General features: G+C 38.1%; 1 protein-coding gene across 1 annotated transcript in view; it reads left to right on the top strand.

Moving 5' to 3' along the window:
- The window catches only part of gpc5a (glypican 5a), a 296,070-nt gene that overhangs the window by 156,626 nt on the left and 114,848 nt on the right, over positions 1-24,596 (top strand). Inside the window, exon 6 of the mRNA XM_079812367.1 lies at positions 10,586-10,706. Within this exon, the coding sequence (XP_079668493.1) occupies positions 10,586-10,706 (121 nt within the window). The remainder of the gene's footprint in view (positions 1-10,585; positions 10,707-24,596) is intronic.

Raw genomic sequence — 24,596 nt, 5'->3', positions numbered from 1 at the left:
GCTGCGTGTCTCCCTGCGAGACTGTTCCGTGAGCGTGTTATGAAATATTAGTGAAATGTCGGCAGCGGCTTTTAGTGTGGCACATCCGCTCTCTGCTTATGGCTGTTCTTTTGAGGGGATTTTTTTTGAAGTGCGCACAGCAGCATGTTTGCAAGTGACATGCATGTTGATGATTCAATATTAATCAATTCAGACACAGCTGACTGTTATGAAATGAGAGAGAGATTTTAAAAGCATTAGACAGGCGTTTAAAAGTGTTACATCTTCATTGCCTTTGTTTTTATTATTTGGCCACTTGTTTTACTGCATCATGAACTTAAATTACTTTGAAAGATTTATTTGCATGATTTTCACTGATTTCAGCTCAGTTTGTTGCTATGCGGTTACTCTAGACTTTGAGCATGCAACGTTTTTTTATATGAATTCAACATATAAGTAAGGAATAATTGACTTTGGGCCGTTGAATTATTAGAACAAGAATACACACCCAAGGTAGTAATGCAGAGGCCGTTATACCTCGGGTGTGGATTATTTTTCAATAATTCAACGGCCCGGAGTCAATTATTCAGCTACGGTTACCACACCTCAAAACATTGTTCAGATGATGTATTTCAAGACATTTGTCAGGTTTTTGTCCTTAAAGTCCCCCTGTAGTCCCTTAAAACTCATCTTTGATCACCAAATTACATATTTCAAAGTTTTTTCCTTTGAAAAAAAATCCTTGTGCCTTAAAATAGCTTGAATGTAACTACACCCTTGCTTCATTTAGTATATGCGGATTAATGAATATGCAAATTAGCCCCGCCTCCACTCACTCACACCAGCTCAGAAATACAGTCGGCCAACTTACTGAGGTAAACGCTACACAATGGTATCGCTCTTTACAACGGCGGACACGTAACAGTAATTAATATGATTAGCCTTTTGAATATGTTATTAAACAGCTAATAATGTGTTGCTAATGTTACACAAACCATGTTCCCGTTCACCATCTCAGTCTGCCAGTATCAGTCAGCATCCTTAGAAATGCTTTGAACAACTAAAGAACATCAGTGGAGAAAGGCATATAGTTCATCATAACATCGTGATATACCGTACATCATATACATAATTCACCCGCTATATTGCTAAATCTACCTGATTTTTCGTATCAACAGAAAAAATATACCAGGATAACCTGGCTTCTCTTGAGACTCCACTGCTTTGCAGTAGTTAATGTTATGCTAAAGCCCGCCCACACGGTGACGTGATTGGTTACAAGGTAGTTTTCAACCAGCGATTTCAAACCGCGTTTTTTGGTTCACTGCAGTTTTAAAGAGAAAAGGCTCAGCAATGGTGTTGACTTATGAATTTGCACATGGTTTACTTAAAACTAGGGATGCAATTCAGTTGTTCTGCTACTATGTTGTGTGGTACTGGAATCCACTGAATGTCCACAGGTTACATCTATGTCAAATGGGCAGCAGTGCCATGTTTGTTTAGGAAAACACCAAGTTGAATGTTAAGATGTCAGCAACAGCATCAATTTGTGTATTTACTTTGTTACAGTCAGAAAGTGAAAAAGATCCCATGAAAATAAAACATTGTTAGAAGAACTGTAATGGTATTAAGTACTCATATCAGTACTCGGTATCGGCAAGTACCCAAATATAAGTACTTGTACTTGTACTTGGTCTGAAAAAAAGTGGTATCGGTGCATCCCTACTTAAAACATATTAAAAACATCACATAGACACATAAACAACATTAAACACTTGATTTTCACCACAGGGGGACTTTAAAACACTCATATGTGTCTGACTAATCTTATTCCTCTATTCCCAAGTCTCCGTTGCTAATCCCAAAACACCATTTTAAACGTAGTAACAGAGGCTTGAGCCATTGATAGCAGACTAATGCAGTGAGAGAGAGACAGAGAGAGAGAGAGAGAGAGAGAGAGAGAGAGAAAGAGTCTGTGTGTCTCTGAACAGTTTTTGTCAGCGCCGTCACTACAAATACCGAAACTGTAAGTTTATCTGATTCAAAAACAGCTCTGCTATTACATCGCTAGTGAGAAATGGCATGTAGCTTTTAAGTTGCTAAATCTTCAGAGCAGCACTGACAACATGTTTCTGTGTGAGTGTGTGTCCATACTGTATGTGTGTTTGCGGGAGATAGAGCCTAATTATCCTATTGTTTGCTGTATTTATTTGTTTGTTCAGTGTCGTGGGTATTGGTTCTTCTGCTGTTGTCGGCTTGTCTGGCTATCACCAGGCCAACCTCAATTTAAGATTGAACATGGGTCTGGGGAGTCTGCTCTGTATTTTCTACTGCACAAGAGGCGTGATAGACAAGCATAATTCAAATGACTCTGTACGCAATTGGATAGTCCTTCAACCAATCAGACCACAAGAGGTGTGATCAACGAGCATAGTTCAAATGACTGTACGCAATTGGATAGTCCTTCAACCATTCAGACCACAAGAGGCGTGATCAACGAGCAACCACCCATCACTTCTCTATCCGTCATCGTGTTAAACCCGCCAATAACGTGCCAGGTGAATAAGCCAGTCTCTGATTGGTTCCCGCAAAAGTGTAACAGAAGCAGTAGAAATGAATGTACAGGTTTCCAGACTGAGTTGCAAGGCGAAATCAAATCGTGGGCAGATCAGGTTGGGTTTACCCAGTCTAGTTGTCGGCTGTAAGGACCTTTGAAATCACTGAAATCGTTTGGCGAAGTGATATGGAACTGTAATGCGGTCAAGACCTGCCTGGAACTACTTTAGCCGTGCGTCAACCAATCAGATTCAAGCATTCAACAGCCCTTACTATAACAAATACATTCTAAACACATTCACAATGTAAAAATATAAAATCTACTCAAGTTTACTGCAAAAATATTGTTCTTTTAATTCAGCCAAGGTCATGCTGTGACGTATATTGGTCAGACGTCTTCACATGATGTGAATTCGCAGGTCAGAGTCACCAAACTTGAACTTTGGAACGCAATGAAATGCAAAAGATTGTGTTTGTGATTTGATACATTTGCATGTCAATGGAGTGAAACGTGTAGTGTGTTGTGTTCTGAGTAGTTGTAAATATTATAAGCACACTATATTTGTTATCCAATCTTCCAGCACTCATTTTGTTAAGCCGATGACAAGCTGTTAGTTAGTGTCGTTTTTAGGGTTGCCACCTTCAGTGTGGCAAAATAAGGGACTTAACGACCCCCAACCACCCAACCTTTTTTTTTATCATGGACACAAATAAAGAATAAGTCATGAACTGATTGTTGCAACAATGACAACTTGACAGCTCAACAATAAACCATAAGAAAACATGAGATCAAGTATGTGAACTTGCAACAGAACACATTTTATATTATTTTACATTTGATTATTTAATTGACTTCTAAAGAACTCTTTAGTAGCCTATTTGTTGCACTTTAAAGGGGATAGTTCACCCAAAAATGAAAATTCTGTCATCATTTACTCTCCCTCATGATGTTCCAAACCTGTATGAGTTTCTATGTTCTGCTGAACACAAACAAAGATATTTTGAAACAAGTTTGTACCCAGGCTGCTTTGGGGCACCATTGACTTCCGTAGTAGGAATGAATCTTCATATTTGTTCAACATAACAAATAAATGTATACATGTTTGGAATAACTTGAGGGTGAGTAAATATAATGACAGAATTTTTCATTCTTAACCAGTAATCACTTTTTTTGACAATTCTGAAATTCAAAAATGTTTATTATTTTATGAATTTACTTAAATTATGACTATATTATTATGTTATTATTTTTCCCATTTTTATCTAAATATTTTCTTTTAAGTGTCATAAACTTTATATGACAGGATTATTTATTATGTATGATTAATATAGCCTAGCTCGACGTGTTTTTAAAAAAACGCGCAAGTGTACAGCGCATGTTCTCGAGACTCCGGCGCTATGGCAACAAAGCCGAGTAAACACAATCACGCGCAAATGAGCTTCTCTTCTACTTATTGTGAAATTTCTTTATATTGACAAATCGCGTCATTTTCCTTGTAAATACAGGACGATTCCGTATTTCACGGGACGGGTGGCAACCCTAGTCGTTTTGATATCGAAAAATTGAGACGTCTGTATTTAGTTTCTGTTGCTTTATCTGTATGATTTAACTCTTTAAATCAATTTGTCTCAAGAGCACAAAACACACAGCGAGGCTTAACGGTGTATTTCTGGAGCATTTGCATTCCACTGAAGTGCGTGTCTTTCTCTCCGAGCGCCGCCACGGGTTTGAAAGTTATTCAGATGAGTGTGTGGAAAGAGCTGGAATGGCTAAGTGACAGCCCTGAGCTAACACACCTCTTCTGCCTTAAGCTGGAATCAAAGCAGCAGAGGAGACAGCTCAGTGCTGTTGTGAGGGGCTTTTTGTCTCCCGTCCTCCATTCAGACACACCGCTGAGGTGAAGCTACATGCTCATGCACGATGGGAGGGTGAGACTTCAGGCTCGGCGTGACATAAGTAGCACGTTTTTCTTTTTTATACTTGTCATATTTCCATGTTATTTGTATCCTTTATTTCCGTAGTGTTAATCTGACTCGTTTGCAAAACAGGTACTAGCAGGTTCCACGGTACTTTGATATTACCCGCTGTACTGAATGATACCATATTCACATGCAGTAGCATTTACATGATGCTCCAGTGTAGTATTACTATGGTATATCTTAGTTGGTAAACGGTTTAGGTTTTACAATCAGAAGCATTTGCAATAAAAGCTGCTCAAAATGACATCTGATAGGAAAATTTATGTTAATATTCAAAATATTATAAACTATTATCTATATATAAATATCTGCACATAATACATACTATATACACAGATCAGGCATCATGAAGTGAATAAAACTGATTAAATGGGCAAGCCTGAGGATTTGAGCAAGTTTGACTAGGGCCAAATTCTGACTCTACCATCTTAATGTCCCAACAGAAATCGAGACTCATCAGACCAGGCAACATTTTTTCTGTCGTCAACTGTCCAATTTTGGTGAGCTCGTGCAAATTGTAGCCTCTTTTTCCTATTTGTAGTGGAGATGAGTGGTACCCGGTGGGGTCTTCTGCTGTTGTAGCCCATCCGCCTCAAGGTTGTGTGTGTTGTGGCTTCACAAATGCATTGCTGCAGACCTCGGTTGTAACGAGTGGTTATTTCAGTCAAAGTTGCTCTTCTATCAGCTTGAATCAGTCGGCCCATTCTCCTCTGACCTCTAGATCAACAAGGCATTTTCGCCCACAGGACTGCCGCATACTGGATGTTTTTCCCTTTTCACACCATTCTTTGTAAACCCTAGAAATGGTTGTGTGTGAAAATCCCAGTAACTGAGCAGATTGTGAAATACTCAGACCGGCCCGTCTGGCACCAACAACCATGCCACGCTCAAAATTGCTTAAATCACCTTTATTTCCCATTCTGACATTCAGCTTGGAGTTCAGGAGATTGTCTTGACCAGGACCACACCCCCTAAATGCATAGAGACAGAGCGGCACGCGTCATAATCTGAAGACCACGCCCACCGTGGGGGAAAACAATCAAACCGTCTCCATTGACTTTGCATTGCGGGAAGCTGCCTCCTTGTCATTTCGGACTTATAACAAAAAACTGAACAATGTATAAAAGCTGATATGTGACAAAGTGTACAGCAAACAAGCTAATCAAAACCCAGAAGCAAAAACCCAGACGTTTTTATAAGTTGTTGACCCAAAAAACGAGCGTTTAAGGACAAAAAAGTGGATTCAGGCCATTGAGACAGAGCGCGCGTGTCATATTACACTGAGAACTACACCCACTAGAGGGGAACGTAATCAGCGACAGTAAATATAATATATAAAACGGACATTAGGATATTTGACTTAACAGTGACAGAATGTTTACAGCACACATAGACATATTGAGGCATACTGAGTGTCAGGATCCCAAAATTGACTCATTCTTCCTGCTGAAGCTTCACTTTGTATTGCCTGTATCCACTTTTATCTTCTTAAACGCTCGTTTTTTGGGGGTCGACAGCTTATAAAAACGTATTTCTGTGTTTTTTAGCTTGTTTGCTGTACACCTTGTCACATATCAGCTTTTAGACATTGTTCAGTTTTTTGTTTTAAGTCCGAAATGACAATGAGGCAGCCTCCCGCAATGCAAAGTCAATGGACAGCGTTGGATTGTTTTCCCCCCCGGTGTGGGCATGGCCTAAATATGCTCTGTCTCTATTGAAGCAACTGCCATGTGATTGGTTAATTAGATAATTGCATTAATGAGAAATTGAACAGGTGTTCCTAATAATCCTTTTGGTGAGTGTATATTGTTCAGACGTCTTCACATGATTCGCAGGTCAGAGTTCACCAAACTTGAACTTTGGAACGCAATGAAATGCAAAAGCTTGTGTTTGTGATTTGACGCATTTGCATGTCAATGGAGCGAACGTGTAGTGTGTTGTGTTCTGAGTAGTTGTAAATATTATAAGCACACTATATTTGTTATCCAATCTTCCAGCACTCATTTTGTTAAGCCAATGGCAAGCTGTTAGTTAGTGTCGTTTTTAGGGTTGCCACCTTCAGTGTGGCAAAATAAGGGACTTAACGACCCCCAACCACCCAAACTTTTTTTTTATCATGGACACAAATCTCGTTTTCTTTTACATCACGTGGATGGCCGAGTGTCTGTGCGTCGCTTACCTGGGGAACACATGGCACCAGGTGCACTATGGGAAGAAGACAAGCCGGCGGAGACAGTGTGATGCTTTGGGCAATGTTCTGCTGGGAAACCTTGGGTCCTGCCATCCATGTGGATGTTACTTTGACACGTACCACCTACCTAAGCATTGTTGCAGACCATGTACACCCTGTCATGGAAACGGTATTCCCTGGTGGCTGTGGCTCTTTCAGCAGATAATGCGCCGCCACAAAGCAAAAATGAGTTTGAGGTGTGGACTTGGCCTCCAAATTCCCCAGATCTCAATCCAATCAAGCATTTGTGGGATGTGTTGAAGAAACAAGTCCAATCCATGGAGGCCCCACCCCACAACTTACAGGACTTAAAGAATCTGCTGCTAACATATTGGTGCCAGATACCACAGCACACCTTCAGGGGTCTAGTGGAGTCCATGCCTCAACAGGTCAGGGCTGTTTTGAATAGCAGCAAAAGGAGAACCAACACAATTTTAGAAAGGTGGTCATGTTATGACTGATCGGTGTATATATATAAATAATAATACAAATAATTTATTATCATTATTAACCCTTAATCGTCCCTTGGGGTCCAGCTGACCCCACTGGACTTTTCCTCCATTTTTAAAAAGTGTTCCCTTCATCTCAGGGCCATGAGACTCTGTGACTTTTCCTAAATAATCTATCTAAACATGCACAACAAATCTGGGCTTGATTTGGTTGTTCTAAAGGTGTGTAAAAAAAAATGTATCGTTTAAGTCCCTCTGGGTCAGATTGACCCCACATTGAAAATGAATGGGAAAGTGTAAAAAAAACATTTTTTTCACTTTTTTGGTAAAAAAAAAAAAACTAAATCCAGTTATCTGAAAATTTCTACATTTATATCAATGTCTGGTCCTCGAGCATAAACACAAAGTAGAACGAACTTTCTGTCTCATACACACACACGTACACACACACATGTGTGTGACTGCAACAGAGAGTATTTTTGTTGAAATTGGCAAATAAAATCAACAAAACTGGCATAAATCTGAAAGATTTTCATACATAAATGAAGTACTAATACTAGAGCACAAACGCAATATGGAACAAGCATGTTCACTCACACACACACACACACACACACACACACACACACACACACACACACACACACACACACACACACACACACACACACAGGTGTCTGGAGCATTTTTTAGATTTTGGCAATGAATGGGAAAATGTAAAAAATGCTTTTTTTTTACTTTGTTTGTAAAAGAAAATCAACTAAAACCAGTATAAATCTGAAAATGTCTACATTTATATCAAGATCTGGTCCTAGAGCATAAACACAAAGTGGAACGAACTTTCTGTCTCATACACACACGCACACACACGCACAAACACACACATGTGTGTGACTGCAACAGAGAGCATTTTTATAGAAACTGGCAAATAAAATCAACAAAACTGGCATAAATCTGAAAAAATTTCATACATAAATGAAGGACAAATACTAGAGCACAAATGCAACATGGAACAATCATGAGAAAGAGAGGGAAAAGGGCAAATAAAAGAAAGATGAAAGGCAGCTTAACTTTTGCATAACTTCCCTATGGACCCCTAGTGGATAATGTGGTCATTGCACTCTTTCTCTTTAACTATAATTCCTAAAGTTTTTCCACAAACCTACAGATGGCGGTATTCTATCCCTAACACATAGAGCAATGTCCAAAAACTATTTATATTTATTTAAGATCATCATTCAAGTGATTTTTTCATAAAAAATATTTTTTAATGAGCCAATTTATGATATAGTTAAGTATTTGTGCAGTAAATAGGTAAACAACTACCAAATACCCACAAAAACACAGCATAAATGTATAGTTGAGAAGTAAATAAAAAAAAATGATATATAGTTTTCCATGTAAAAAAAATATATTTCCTTATGCAATTGCTCTGTAAAAGTTTGGGGTCTATCTGACCCCAAGGGACTCAAACGTAAACCCTACTTGAGGGACGATTAAGGGTTAAATTATTATTAGTATTATTGTTATTATTATATAGATTTTGTTTTATAATATTATTGAATGTAATATAATATATTATTTTATTAAACAACTAAAGAATTGCCAACGAAACACACATTTGATGCAGTTTCACTCACCGCCTGCGGTTACGACTCATGGCCGGGAACAAACACACACACTTGCCGAACTCCGTTGCTGCTCCGGAAAAACAAACTGCATCCACTGTACCCTTAAGGCTGGATTCTTTGGGAAGCTGAACAAGGTTATCTTTCCCTCTCAACCAGAAACACACTTCTTTAGTGACATTGTTGATTTCGTGGTCTAAAAACAAAGCTCCCGTTACCCGGACAAAGTACGTTGATGGGCGCGCTCTCACACACACTCTTCTTGGAGAAGTGGACAAGGACATACAAGGAATTCAACCCATTTTGACGTCATACTCAAAAAAAACTTTCAGAAACTTGTTCAAATCCGGAAGGAGTGTATTTGGCACAGAAATACTGTCATATGTCCAACTCATTTTTTTACATTTTGGCAATGTTTAACATGAGAATCAACTCTTTAAAGGGTTAGTTCCTCCAAAAATGAAAATAATGTCATTTATTACTCACCCTTATGCCGTTCCACACCCGTAAGACCTCCGTTCATCTTCAGAACACAAATGAAGATATTTGAAATCTGATGGCTCAGTGAGGCCTGCATAGGCAACAATGAAATTTACACTCTCAAGATCCATTAATGTACTAAAAACATATTTAAATCAGTTCATGCGAGTACAGTGGTTCAATATTAATATTATAAAGTGACGAGAATATTTTTCGTGCGCCAAAAGAAACAAAATAACGACTTATATAGTGATAGCCGATTTCAAAACACTGCTTCATGAAGCTTTGGAGCGTATCGAATCAGCAAATCATGATTTGGATCGCGTGTCAAACCGCCAAACTGCTGAAATCACGTGACTTTGGCGCTTCATGAAGCTTCATGAAGCCGTGTTTTGAAACCGATTATCACTGTATAAGTCTTTTTTGCGGCACAAAAAATATTCTTGTCGCTTTATAATATTAATATTGAACCACTGTACTCATATTTAAATATGTTTTTAGTACATTAATGGATCTTGAAAGTGTACATTTCATTGCTGCCTAAACAAAAATATCTTCATTTGTGTTCTGAAGATGAGGTCTTACGTGTGTGGAACGGCATGAGGGTGAATAATAAATGACATTATTTTCATTTTTGGGTGAACTAACCTTTTAACAGCGTAAATAAGTCAGAATGCATGAAATAGCATTAGACCCCCTCCTTTAAGAAAGAGTTTTAGTTCCATAAAGATGTTTTTTATTGCCTGTAAACAAAGTTGATTGCCTGTGCCCACTGTGCATTTTCCTATTCATTCATATATTTTCAACACTGTTTAATGGCTTTACTTTTTATGTGTCCTTCTCAAGGTGAGTCTCAATAGGATGGGCTGATTCTAGCACTGGTGTAAAACGAATTCACCCATAAAGAATTGTAATATTTCATGTCATTTGTCAGCAGTGCTTTCTCTGCACTAGTGCGTCTTATCTGCGGCCAATCACAGCACACATCCATTCTGCCCCATATAAACCCCAATCTGTCTCTCAGCCTGAGGTCCTATCGCTTTTTAGTGTGGCTTGAGTTATTTGTCCCGTCTCAGGCTCTTGTGGGTTTTTCAGGGATTCTTTACGCCTCTTTCTTTGCTATGCTGATAAATGTAGTTGGTTCATGTAAGGCCTTCCTCATCAAGCCAACAGCAAAGCTTCAATCGCCTTTGCACTGAGAAATTGGAAATGAATCCAAAGACACGACACCCACTCACCATGAACAACAGTCTCTCATTCTTTATCCTTGTTTGTCTTTATAGTTACACTCTGCGAGTGGTTGGCAACGGGATTAAAGCCCAGGCAGAAAACCCAGAAGTCAAAGTGAAGGAGGCCGACCCGGTGATCAATCAAGTCATTGATAAACTGAAGCACATCAATCAGGTGAGCCTCGCCAGGAAAAATACCATCAAATGAACCAACCGAACGAGCTCCTGGATGTTCCACACGATCCTGTTTCATGAGTTGCTAATGTCTCAGGCCAGCAGATCAGAGCAGACATTGTTAGCGCCCCTCATGGCTTTGTGTGCATGAAACCTGTTAACATGTTTTTTTTTTTGCTGTTCAAAATGGCTCAGGGTTCTGACAGTCATGGAAATATTTTCAAATTCTGGTTTCCAGATCTATAAAGTGAAGGACATTGTGTATGTGTGTGTCTATGTGTGTGTGTGATATTATTAGTATTATTAGTAATATTTAAAAGGCAGCGGCTATTTGCAAATAGTGGCATATGCTATTTACTAGGGATGCCACAATTCTCAATATAATATTGAACCGTTCGGTACGGCATTCACGGTTCAATACGCGCTTGTGAACTGCAGTTTTTCGGTTTTGCATTGAATTAATTATTTTTCTGCAAATTCTATAATTTTCCTCCATCCCAATATACTGAACAACGCGACACACATTCACATCACACGTTAGTGGTAGAGTTATACTCACGGAACACTATAGTTATTCACAATCACGAAAGTTCATTATTTGCATGCGTTTTAAAGCCTTGCCGGTTCATTTGCATGCACAGTTTTAACATGCGCTTTTCCGAGCGCGCGCACTAAACGCCTGTCAAACACGTGATCACTGGACTAAGTAGTCGTCTAACTGCGCTAATACTGTCAAATACACACACGGTTAACATAAACACAGTTGGATATGTCTAAAGTGAAAGTAAAATCGCGTGTGTCTATTAGATACACGGAGGTCTTAAATTGACATCAGCAGCGCAGCCTATAGTGAACACGCCGTCCTTAAAGGGACAGTTCACCTCTAAAATTATGTCATTATTTACTCACTCTAATATTGTTTCAAACCTGTATTCATTTCTCGATGACAGAATTTTCTTTTTTTGAATGAACTATCCCTTTAATGTTAATATAACAACAAAAGACAAAGAGAAAATCACTCACTGTTCTTGACTGAAAAACTAATACAGTAGCTTTAATAAGAATCAATGTATATTTTATACCGGCCCGCGTTTGAGGTATGACGTGAAAATTGGCCCGAAGCCTGGCCCTAGGGGCGTAAAAAAGTCAGGGCCCGTCGGGCTCGGGCAGAAATGCAGGGCTCTAGCAGGGATTTCACGCGGAACCACCACAACTCTACCGTCATTATGTTAAGCCCGCCCACCGACTCTATACACGCTGTGATTGGCCTGATTAGAATTTGGTTTTTAAAGCAAGTCTACGGAGAGTTGCTAGACAACCCTGGCTGCAAATGACATGCGTCTAGATTTCTAGGCACTTTATTATTTAACACTTTATTATTATACACACGCTAGACATTTTATTTCCAATTTTTGAATATTTTCATTTTTTTTTTATTGAAACTAACTGCCTTTCCGATCTGATATGTGATGGAAAAAGGGAGTAGAGCGAGCTCGCCTGAAGACGGTGGATTCGAACTTGAGTCATTTTGCATCAAAACTTTCTGCCATGCACCTCACCCCTTCACTATTGCTGTTGTTGACAATGCAGTGTCTTTTTAATATTTTGTCTGGCCCAATCAGACGTCAGTGGGCGGAGTTAGTGTAAATGGCCTCTGCCAGCAAGGCAGACAGGTTTTATATTTGTATTTATTTATTTGTATTGCCTTTTTATGCTTCATTTTTTTACAGCATATAGTCAATTAAGCAATCAAGGACATATTAATTTGATCACAGATGACAGTAAAGACATTTACATTGTTACAAAAAAGGCATAGAAATTCAGTGGTCAAAGGGTGCTGGGACCTTCATTGCTATTCACTTTTTGCATCAATGTCTGGTGACTTTCCGATAGACATTGTTATCCAATTCACCTTTTATTACAGAATTTTTCATCTACTTTTACATGAATCCATGTAGTGTGATTAACACAGTACTGTGATTGAGCTGGAGCTCGTGTAAACAGAAAACTGTGACTGCTAATGCGATTATGCTCACAGTAACCTAACCATAATCACAGTAAAAGATGTCTACTGTGGTTTTAATCACACTATTTGTGTTGTAATCGCATTTCATCCAGCAGAACGCGCATGTGCTAGCGCTGGCATGCTCATGAAGGGAGGACACACAATCCCCATTGACATTACCAGCAATTTATGTAGCTGTTTATTTTAGAAATGTCATCCGTCATATTAACTATTACTGTAATCTGTCATGGGATTTCAGAGCAGCCTGTTTTATGAGCTGTGTTCTGGACAGAAAATGTTTCAGAAAGGAGAACTTGGACTACACATTGGAGCTGTGGTTAGTGAATGTTAGCATTTGCGCTCTAGACTCGTTGGAGCCATGATGCAGTTTTCGGGAGACTAGTTAAAAGAAGCACGGCTGCACTACATTTATATGATTTGTATTCCATTCAGGTTCTACATTTTTTCAGTTCATGCATTCGCTGTGAATTTAAACTGTGACCCTATGGCATTGCTAGCGCCAGCAACACCAAGGCCATGGATATGAATCCTAGAAAATGCATGTTCTGATAAACTGCACACCTAGAAGTCGCTTTGGAGACCAGCATCTGCCAAATGCATGAATGTAAATGCATTTGCATGTCCTTTCTATGATTCAAATATAATTTGCGCTCTATTTATGTGGTTCATAATAATGATTTAAAAGCTACAAACATACAAAATCCTCTTTTGTACAGCTAAATAAACTCCACCCTCTCACTATCAGAGCCAAAAGTACTGATGTTCCCTGAACAAGCAAGCGTCTGTGTGTTGATTTGATTATTATTGTCATCACTCTCAGTTTGGAGGACGGTAAAGGCTCAAACGCTGACTCACGCTTGAATGTTTTGCCTTAATTAATACGATTGAAGGCAAATTAGTTTATGCTTCTTTTCATATCCTTCTGTTTTGCAAAATAACACGTCACAGCGGAACACTTAGAGACCAGGAAATCAATGAATACATATTTAAAAATCCATTTTCAGCCTTAACACGTCAGTGTTTATTCTATCCCTGTTCCGCCCGCTGGCCAAATCAATGCTGTTTTACCATCCTGAAGCCTGATGGTGCTGTCCTGCCTGCTGTAATAGATTGAGATTCTTCCCATCCTGCTGGATGTGCTTCAAGACAAAAGACATGTTGTGATCTTCTTATGAGAAACATGTGGTACAAGGTGTTTTCACCTTCAAATTCCTGAATTTCAAATGATATCCGAGCCTGTCTGTACACTCTAAAAAAATGCTGGGTTAAAACAACCCAAATTGGGTTGAAAATGGACAAACCCAGCAATTGGGTTGTTTTAACCCAGTGAATGGGTTGTTTTAAACCAGCGGTTGGGTTAAATGTTTGCTTAAAACAACCTAATTCCTGGGTTAAAACAACCCAATCGCTTGGTTAAAACAACCCAATTGCTGGGTTTGTCCATTCAACCCAACTTGGGTTGTTTTTAACTCAGCATTTTTTAGAGTGTATGATGTTCTGGTGGATTTCTTCATCTGTTTTATCATCAACCAGCCTAAAAATGTTTTGATTGCTCAAAAGATGTTTAAATATATAAAATATAAAATGTCCATCCATTCGGATTACACAGTTTTAACAAACAAACTAATAAATGCAATATGCATAATATGATGCATATTTGTCAGTCATACATAGATTAAATAAGATTTATGTAATAGTACTGATAAACTGAATGTGTTTTAATTCAGAGTCAGTAACCAGCCACTCAATGGCCATTTTATTAGGTACACTGATTCAACTGCTCATTAACGCAAATATCTAATCAGCCAATCACATGGCAGCAACGATTAATTAAATAATTGTTTATTAATCGTAATCGAGGTAAAATGTTTAATTAATCGAGATTTTTATTTTTGGTCAAATCATTACAGCCCTTCAAAATATCTCACCTTTCACTGATGCGTCCAGGTCGCAATCACTCACCATTATCCTGCGTTCACACCAAACGTGAATAGAGCGTCAAATTCGCGTCTACCGCGTCTAGTTTGACGCGTGAACATTTTGAATCCATTCGCGCGTAGAAATCGAGCGTTTGAAGCGAAATAGACGCGTGTTCAAGGCGCTCCAGGAGACATATGTCATAAAACACCACTCTGCCTCTTTTCATTTTCATTAAAAATATATATTAAACATTAATAGCCACACAAATGTGGTCCAGTCAACTCCTACATTATCTTCACTGCATGTATATTTAAATATCCTTAAAAAATAAAGTTATGAAACTTATCTTTGCCCTCAGTCAAAACGATTTGGCAGACAACAAATTATAGATTCATGACACCAAAGATCGCCCGTTAGATCTACACAAGATGCACAACTACAGGACATCAGAGCCAGTGGCAAACGTCAGAAGGACTGGCTGAGGAAAGGCTGCTCTCGCCGGGGTTATGAGCGGGGATTGCCCGGTGATCGCCTGGATCTCACAACTCCAAAAACACAAGATAATTTTTTTAAATAGGCGCTCTCTTTATAATTAAACCACAGATTTGAGCTTTAAACAAGTACATTTTCTCATGAAAAAGTCTGAAAACTACATTTTGTGACACAATAGTAGTATTTTTAAATTATGCAAGGTTTCTCATCACGTCACTTTACCAGGTGACCGCAGCAAGCAGGCTCCTGATTGGTTAAGGCGTCATGAATTGACGCCAAAGTTAAAAATGTTCAACTCGGGCGTCAGACGCGAATTCGCTCCAAACGCCTGAATGCACAAAAGCACCACTCTCGCGTATCGCGCAAGACACTCAATTCGCGTCATTGAGGCGGATTCGCGTCCTTCGCGGCGCGTTTCATTATATGTTTGGTCTAAAACGCAACTGCTGTCATGCTTTGCCACAGGACAGCAACTGCGAGTACATTTTGTGTCCTCTTTGGACTGTGATATGAAGAGTGTGCGAAGTAACATTTTATACACAGCACATAACAGGCACAATAGCGGTATAAACATGAATACCTATAGGTACAATATGCGTCACATGACTAAACATGCGTTATTGTTTTCAAATACCTCCGTTTTGACAGTCCACACTACAATACGAAGACAGCGTTTTCAAATGTATTCGCTTTGGAGAGCGTTTTCTAAAAGCTACGTTTTCATTGACCTAAAACTCTGTCTCAATGCGGACGGAAGGCCAAAACGGAGAGAAAAATATTCACAGTACTCATAAAAGAGTAGACAAAAAGTACCCAGATGACCTACTACTTCTGGTGAGATTCTGAAGTGTGCATACGATGGACGCTTTACTATCCCATGAGGCCACAGGAGAGGATTTGTGAATGACTGACGCGATGCAACTGGCGCTGGGTCACATGATAATGACAACATGGCGAATGTAGTACGTGCGAATTACAGTCATACTAAAACATACTTTTTTTAGCGGTCGTGAAGTAATTACTTATTCAAAAGACAAGCAGAGTTTGATTGACAGGCGATCTGACCAATCAAATGGCCGAATCTGCCGTTTTGTCCGACAATGCAGTCAGGAGAGTTAGTAGATTAACTTTGGTGGACTTGAACTTGAAAAACGGTGTGTACTGACGTCTTTCCGTGGTTGAAACAACATTTCTTTTAGTGTTCATTCATGTTAATTTGATGCATATCAATGAACTAGAACGAAGAGATGATCGGATCACGAGCGCTACAGCGATCACGACACATTAAAGAGCCACAAAACGGTATTTGTTTTGTTGAAGTTGAGACTTTGTTTCATATCTAAAGTAACTTGCTCTGTCCTGTCTGTCGGCGTGTTGTCAGTGTCCTCTTTGCTCCGTGATGTATTTTCTGTAATGCGCCATGGCTTGTCGGACATAGCAACAGTAACTAAATAATAATGCATTTTATTTAATGGTGCCTTTCACAACACCCAAGGTCACCTCACAAGCAAAATACAGATCAATACACAACACAACACGAACACTCTGCATATACAGATAAAGTGCAGTCAAGACTCAATAAAACATGTTATAAATAAGCCTGCATAAAAAGATAGGTTTTAAGACGTGTTTTAAAAGTCAATAAACAACTGCTATTTCGAACATCAAGGGGAAGGGAGTTCCATAGGCGGGGGGCAGCAAAACTAAAAGATCTGGCACCCATGGTAGTCAGTCGAATCCGAGGTACCACAAGCTAAATTGAAGATGAAGATCTCAGAGTACGTGAAGGAGTGTAAACATGAAGAAGTTGAGTAAGGGACTGGGGTGCAAGATTATGAAGTGCCTTGTAAGTAAGAAGCAGGATCTTGAATTCAACTCAAGATCCTGAGTTGTGACCATGTCCATCCCTTTATGACCACAGTGTACCATCTTCTGATGGCTACTTCCAGCAGGATAACAAGCCATGTCACAAAGCTCAAATCATCTCAAACATGACAATGAGTTCACTAACCTCAGATGGCCTCACAGTCACCAGATCTCAATCCAATAGAGCAGCTTTGGGATGAAACAGGAGAATCCCATTATGGATGTGTGTTAAATCTGAAGCAACTGCGTGATGCTGTCATGTCAATATGGACCAAAATATCTGAGGAATGTTTCCAGCATCTTGTTGAATCTGTGCCATGAAAAATTAAGGCAGTTCTGAAGGCAAAAGAGGCTCTAACTCAGTGCTAGCAAGATTTACTTAATAAAGTGACCAGTTAGTGTATATTTAACATCAATAAATCCAATTTGTTTCAATCTCATATATTTAAGAGACTTATTGATTATTGATCCACAGCTAGCATATTTTAACCATGTTCATATTATTTATCTGAATACATGCAATTTATTTGAAATTTGAATAAATGCGTTTTGAAAATAGTATTATTTAAATCAAATCAAATATGCAAATATTTAATAATAAACCTGTTTAAAATGTACATCACATTAAGTTATTAGTTTGTGTTAAAACTGTGTAATCCAAAATAGGCCTATTATATTTATGTATTTATTTATTTCTGAGTGAAAGAAGTCAGACTACAAATGTTTTACTTTAAGTTGTCATGTTGGACTGGGATAAAGACAAAGTATTTTAATATCGAAAGCTTGCACACCTCTAAGGAGTTAGATCTAAATTACATCAGCTTTAGGCAGAAGATCTTTCTTGTCCGTTTTAATATTTCTGATCATAATCAAGGTCATCTCCAGACATGAGGGTAGCGAGGTGTATAATGGGGAAAAAGAGGGATATATCGAGATTGAAAGAGACATTTAGAGGAGGCCTTTCAGACGTTTCCTCACAGCAGGTTCTCTCCAGCGCTTTAGTCTTTCTGCGTGGAGTCACAATCATTTCGTGGCCCGGGGTGCCGTCGTCATCTCTGATAAGACGACAAAGTGTGCTCCTTGATGATGATGATGATGATAACTGGAAGACGGAAAGGACATTTGCTGGGAATCTCAGCGTGAAGCCGCTGGTCCTCAGAGAGATCTCTCGTGGGTGTGTAGCGGGACTCTTGGCACATGATGTCCAGAGCAATTTGGCCCTTTGAAACCTCCTCCTGTTGTGGAAATGGACCAATCGGGCAGGACGCTATGACTGTAAATGTGATGCTATCCGATTACAGGACAGCGGAACATTTTGATTGAGTGTTGGGAATTAAACTGTGTTGAATTGGACTCTTACAGACCTTTACTAGAATTTGAGCCTTTGACGGAAAGAAAAAGTCATTCAGGAGAGCAGCGTGAGGTGTCTTCACCAGATCAGACATTCATAACATTAATAAACACTGCAATAGTACACTGGTACTACCATGGCATTTTTAATACCATGTTTGGGGGGTATAAGTGTTGTATTATTGTAAGGTTGCATGCAAATAGCATGATATATGAAGTTCAGTACCATAGTAATAAAAGGTACCACAGAATTACCTTACCATCACTGTACAAAACAACAACAGAAGGGAAAACATCCTGGTACTACCATCATATTTTGGACATGTAACAGTAGTACTATGGTATTTTGGAAGTACTTTGCTGTATCATATAAATACCATAGCACATAATTTCAGTGCCATAAATATCAAACGTATCATTGGATTACTACAGTACTTTTTTTGTAAGGGAAAACAAGACTTGCTAAAAAGTACTTTGTACCAAAAGTACCATAGTAGTACTATGGTATTTTTGTAGTACCATATAAGCAACATACTAAATAATCTAAATTTCAATAGTACCATGGTATTACCATACATGTACCATGGTATCACCACAGTAGTTTTGTGTAAGGAAAAACAACACTTAATAAAAGTACCATGATTATTATTAGGGCTGGGACGGTATGGATTTTTTCTTACCGCGGTTGAAAAGCAAGAAATTCCCGCGGTTCAGTAAACCGCTTTAAACGGCTCCCGCTCGACTTTCGCGCACAGCCGCACATACACACACCAGTGCAGGCAATTGAACATAATAAGGAACATGTTTATTTTACATTTATTTTTTCACGTTTAGAACAGGAACAATTAAAACAGAAATGGAATGATATCTGAAAAAAAGTGCTGGCAAAACGAAATATAGACTAGGCTATGGTTTACATCCCAGCCTTCATATTTTTTGCTGAGAGAGCAGATCAGATCACGACTGAGAGATCTGAAGATGGAACAGTATAAACAAAGACAAACAAACACATTTTTATTTATCGGTATTGATCAGTAATATAGATTTATTTGTTTATTTATTTCCAATATTTTTACTTTCAGATTACAGTCGTCGTCATCAAACAATCACTATAACGACTTTCGCGCACACCCGCCCATATAATATAATATATTATTTATATTTATAGTATTTATATTTTATATTACATATTTTTAAATATTCAGGCAATTAATTTACATTTACAATTTACATCTTGTGTGCGCTTTTGTCTCAGTGGTTAATGAAGAATAACGAAGGCTCAAGGCTATTTAATTTAACAAAGTGTAGTCACTCGCTGCTCACACTACCTTGATTGTATATTATGCCACTTTTATTATTTATATTTATTTTTTATATTTTATAACATTTACATATTTATATTATTTTACATATCTCGTGTGGTGTGTGCTTTTGTCTCAGTAGTTCAAGGCTATTTAATGAAGACTATTTAGGCTAATGATTGTACACACACACATATATATATATATATATATATATATATATATATATATATATATATATATATATATATATTATATTATATATATATATATTATATTATATATATAATTTATTGTTATGTTATTTATATTACATAAATAATTTGTACATATTTATATATAGGCCTATATGCCTATCTCGTGTGCGCTTTTGTCTCAGTGGTGCTATTTAACGAAGGCTATTTAATTTAACAAAGTGTCGCTGCTCACACTACCGTGATTGTATATTACTTATTATTTATATTTATATTACATATTTTTACATATTCATATTAATTTATATATCTCGTGTGCGCTTTTGTCTCAATGGTTCAAATATTCAACGAAGGCTATTTAATTTAGCAAAGTGTCGCACACTACTGTGCTTGTATGCCTGCCAGACGGATATCTTTTTCGATTGCCTTTTAATGAAATTGGAATTTCAGAATCACATAGCCAACTTATATTTAATTGCCTACAATAGATTATTTATTGATTATATTGAATGAAATTTCGCAGGTCCAGCTTATTTGTAGTTAATCTTTCCCAAACAGAGTTGGAAGAGAGTTAAAACTTACCAGTACTAAGGAGTGCTGAGGCAGGTCCAGCTCAGTTTGTTCTTTCTGAAGCCGTTGTTGTTGTTTTTTTGCCAGCTATGGGAGAAATCGGTCACCAGCGGTCGATGCAAACCCATGGCCCGGGCGGTGCATTCTTTTTCTGCTTTCATGACTTCTATCTCCCTACCCGCTATTGTCGGCTGCGCAACCATGTGAGAGAATTGTGTTAAGCACGTGCAATTAAAAACTGAGGTCCTGCTTATGCGCCTGTATTTTATGCTTTAGTAAAATTAAATTCAAATTATAGGCTAAAAGACATTACACAGGTACAAATGGAATGTTATAATGGAACATTGCGATCCCCAACTCGCGAAAGGTCGGATTTGCTCCATCTTTTGATTAAGTTTTGTTTAGAAAACCTTGAATCCATATAAGACACACATGTCATTAGACACAATCCATGTCATTAGAATCAATGAATCCATGGAATTAGACACAACGTGCACACATGTGCAGGCCAATGTTTTTTTTTTTTTTTTTTCGCGGTGATGGCGGTGACGATCTCAGACCCGCGGAAGGCGTCACGTGACCGCGGTAGTGCGGTAATGCGGTAACCGTCCCAGCCCTAATTATTATATTGTATTTTGAAAGTGCAATGGTACAAAAAAACATTTCAGTACCATAGTATTCCCATCTGTTAGGCTTCTATATCTGTACCATAACATCACCACTGGTTCTCAAAAATATTTCAAATAATACTGTGGTATCTCCATAGTGCATTGCTAAAAAGTAAAAACATAGAATTATATTACCATGGTAGTGTGTTTGGTCCTTTTTGTCCAGGGCAGACTCCAGGTAGAATCACAGAGAATCAGTGAGTGAATGCAGTGGGAAAATAGTGTCAGTATTCTGGGCTAGCCATTACCCATGATACAGAGCAGCCCAAAGCTGCCACAAGCTTTTAATACAACTTGCCTGTGGCAGAAAGCCACCCTGCAGCTTCGGTTTTGCCCAGAGCATCAGGCTAATGAGCTTCTCTCCTTGAGCTCTGCCCATGGACTCACGAAAAGAAGCTCATGGTCTCCTTTTTAAAGCCATGAATGGGTCAAAAACCACAGCATCCGTGTTGAAGACGTGTTCTTCTAATGCAGGCCTTTAGTTTTGGTCCAGAAGGGGTGATTTTAGTGCCAAGTGCTTTTTACTTTCTTTGTCCAAAAATGACTTTCCCGTTTCAGGTCCTGCATTTTTCTGAAAGGTGTGAAAGATGTGTATTTTCTATGATGCAACTCATTTAAAAGTGATGATATCCTATTAAGGGCCCGCGGAACGTTTTGATGAGTGTTGGGAATTAAACTGTGTAGAACTGAACACTTCCAGACCTTTACTTGAATTTTCTTTGACTGAAAGAAAAACTCATTCAGGAGAGCAGCATGAGGCGTCTTCAGCAGATCAGACATCCTCTGGTGTAGAATTTATTCTGGTGGTGCATGACCGGTGTTGGCAAAATGAGTCGCAAAATTTTCAAAAATGGGTTATTGTTGTCTCTATTAATGGATGATTTATTGGAATCAGACAAAAATTACTGAGCTACACATGTTTAAAGTCGATCGAGTCAGCAAGGTCAATTTTTAGATTTTTTTTTCTAAAAGTTCAAAACAAAATCACCTAGCAACCATACCTTAAAATCCCTGGTAATAACACCAAATGTGGCACACACCAAGTCAAAACCGATATCTATAGGACAACATATATATTTAAGTTTTTTTTTCCCATGAAACCACAATTGTTTGATTAACATTAATGAAACAGAAAGACTATATATTAATACCTATAAATCAGATGTTTTCCCCCATGTGACATAGAGATCCACTGGGCGAGTGTAGATGAACCCAAATGCAGTTTTATTGCCAATAATCCAAAGTACTTTGACTTTGACTTTGACTTTGACTTTGACTTGACAAAGAACTCACCAACAGGGGTTTACAGGAAACAACAAACTATACTCGACCAACTGACAAGGCAAACAGGAGGAATATATATACAGAGACTAGGGGAACACATGGCTATGACAACCAATGAACAACCAGAACTCAACCACATGACTAGACCAACCAATGAGAACATGACACATAGACAAGGGAACCAATCAGAGCAAGACACATGAAACTAGGGAAGCACATTATATGATCACATAAGGGAAATTAGGTCACATGACCAGAACCAGGAAAGATAAATGAAGCAAAATTACAAAAATAAAAGACATGAAAACATAAACGTGGACCAAATCCCAAAACCAAACGTGACACCCCAACATTTAACCAGACGTTCACGTAAGACATAACAGATAATGTTTGTGTGAATACTCGCCAAGACAGATATTTTGAAATACTATAATTCTGTGTATGTGTGTATATGGGGATCGCTCGCTGTCTTTGTGCGTGCGCTTCGGATCTGTCAGTCAGTGCGAGTGAGAGCGTTTTACATCAGCATGAGTTTGAAAATCACATTTCATTGGTTCAGAGTCATGCCATCGAGAATTTGCTATGAAAATTCACAAAGTTGGAATGCTACGCTTTAAAACGACACCAAACTTGTGCTGAGGGGAAGTGCAGCAGTGGGGAAGCGAGCAGAGAAAAATGCCATCAAAGACAAAGGAAAGGTACTCCTCTCTGAAAACATACAAATTAATATTCTTTCAGATGTTTAATTGCTATTTGGAGCATTGGGATCGCTAGACGAAGGCTTAATGAACACATTTTTTTGAAAACCTCAAATTCGACCAATATTGATTTTTTTCACTTGTTTTGTCTGTAGCTCGAAATCAGCCGGGACACATTCCAACTCATTTTGCCAGCATGACATTTTGCAACAATACAGTTCGTCCATGGTTCAATACATACCCCGGTATTTTAATCACAGTTTTTGGTTCGGTTTGGTGCTGATGGCTTGTCACATCAGTTTTTTGCTATTCTATTCTTAGGTGACAGGAACAGAAAGAGGTTAAGGAGAAAAAAATTTTTTTTTTATTGCAATACTCTTTCTTTATTTTACTTAAAAGACTTGAAAAACCTTACTTAAAGGGATAGTTCACCCAAAATGTTTAATTCTGTCATCATTTACTCACCCTCAAGTTGTTCCAAACCTGTATGAGTTTCTTTGTTCTGCTGAACACAAAATAAGATATTTAGAAGAATGTTTGTAACCAAGCAGATGGAGCAACCATTGACTACCATAGTAGGGGAAAAATACTATGGTATCTGCTTGGTTACAAACATTCTTCTAAATATCTTATTTTGTGTTCAGCAGAACAAAGAAACTCATACAGGTTTGGAACAATTTGAGGGTGAGTAAATTATTTTCATTTTTTTGGTGAACTATCCCTTTAAACTTATCTTCACTTAAAAAAAATAAAACCTTTTACACATTCCTAGTGTATATTATAATATAAAATAAATAAATATATATAAAGATTTACACTGGCAGCTCAGAGCAGTACAGCAGCATTTAAGTATGAGATTGAATTAATAAATGTAAAAATAAACCACTACATAGACTTCACTATAAAATATACATTGATTCTTATTAAAGCTACTGTATTAAAGTTTTTCAGTCAAGTCTTCTGTTGTTTTATTAACATTAAAGGAATAGTTCACCCAGAAATATAAATTCATCGATTACTCAAGTTGTTTTAAACCTGAATAAAGTTTTTTCTTCTGTTGGACATAAAATATATTTTGAAGAATGTTGGAAACCAAACAGTTGCTGGTCCCCATTGAAATAATAATATGGATGTCAATGGCTACCATCAGCTGTCTGGTATTCAACTGTTTGTGGCTTTAAAACACATGCAAATAATGAACTTTCGTGATTGTGAATAACTATACTGTTCCGTGAGTATAACTCTACCACTAATGTATGTTGCGTTGTTCAGTATATTGGGATGGAGGCAAATTATAGAATGTGTAGAAAAATAATTAATAAAATGCAAGACCGAAAAATAAAACGCAATTCACAAGCGCTTATTGAACCGTGAATGCCGTACCGAATGGTTCAATATTATATTGAGAATTGTGGCATCCCTGATAGGCATATCTTTAAAGTGACATATTTGCAAGCGAAAAGGCATATTCAACAAAAGTAATGTTGAGTTTATCCACCAGGACCTGATTGGAAACCTGTTT

This window comes from Gobio gobio (assembly GCF_949357685.1).
Source record: "Gobio gobio genome assembly, chromosome: 3".
NCBI lineage: Eukaryota > Metazoa > Chordata > Actinopteri > Cypriniformes > Gobionidae > Gobio > Gobio gobio.
Note: the sequence above shows the minus strand (reverse complement) of the source record. Positions and strands in the feature narration are given on the sequence as shown.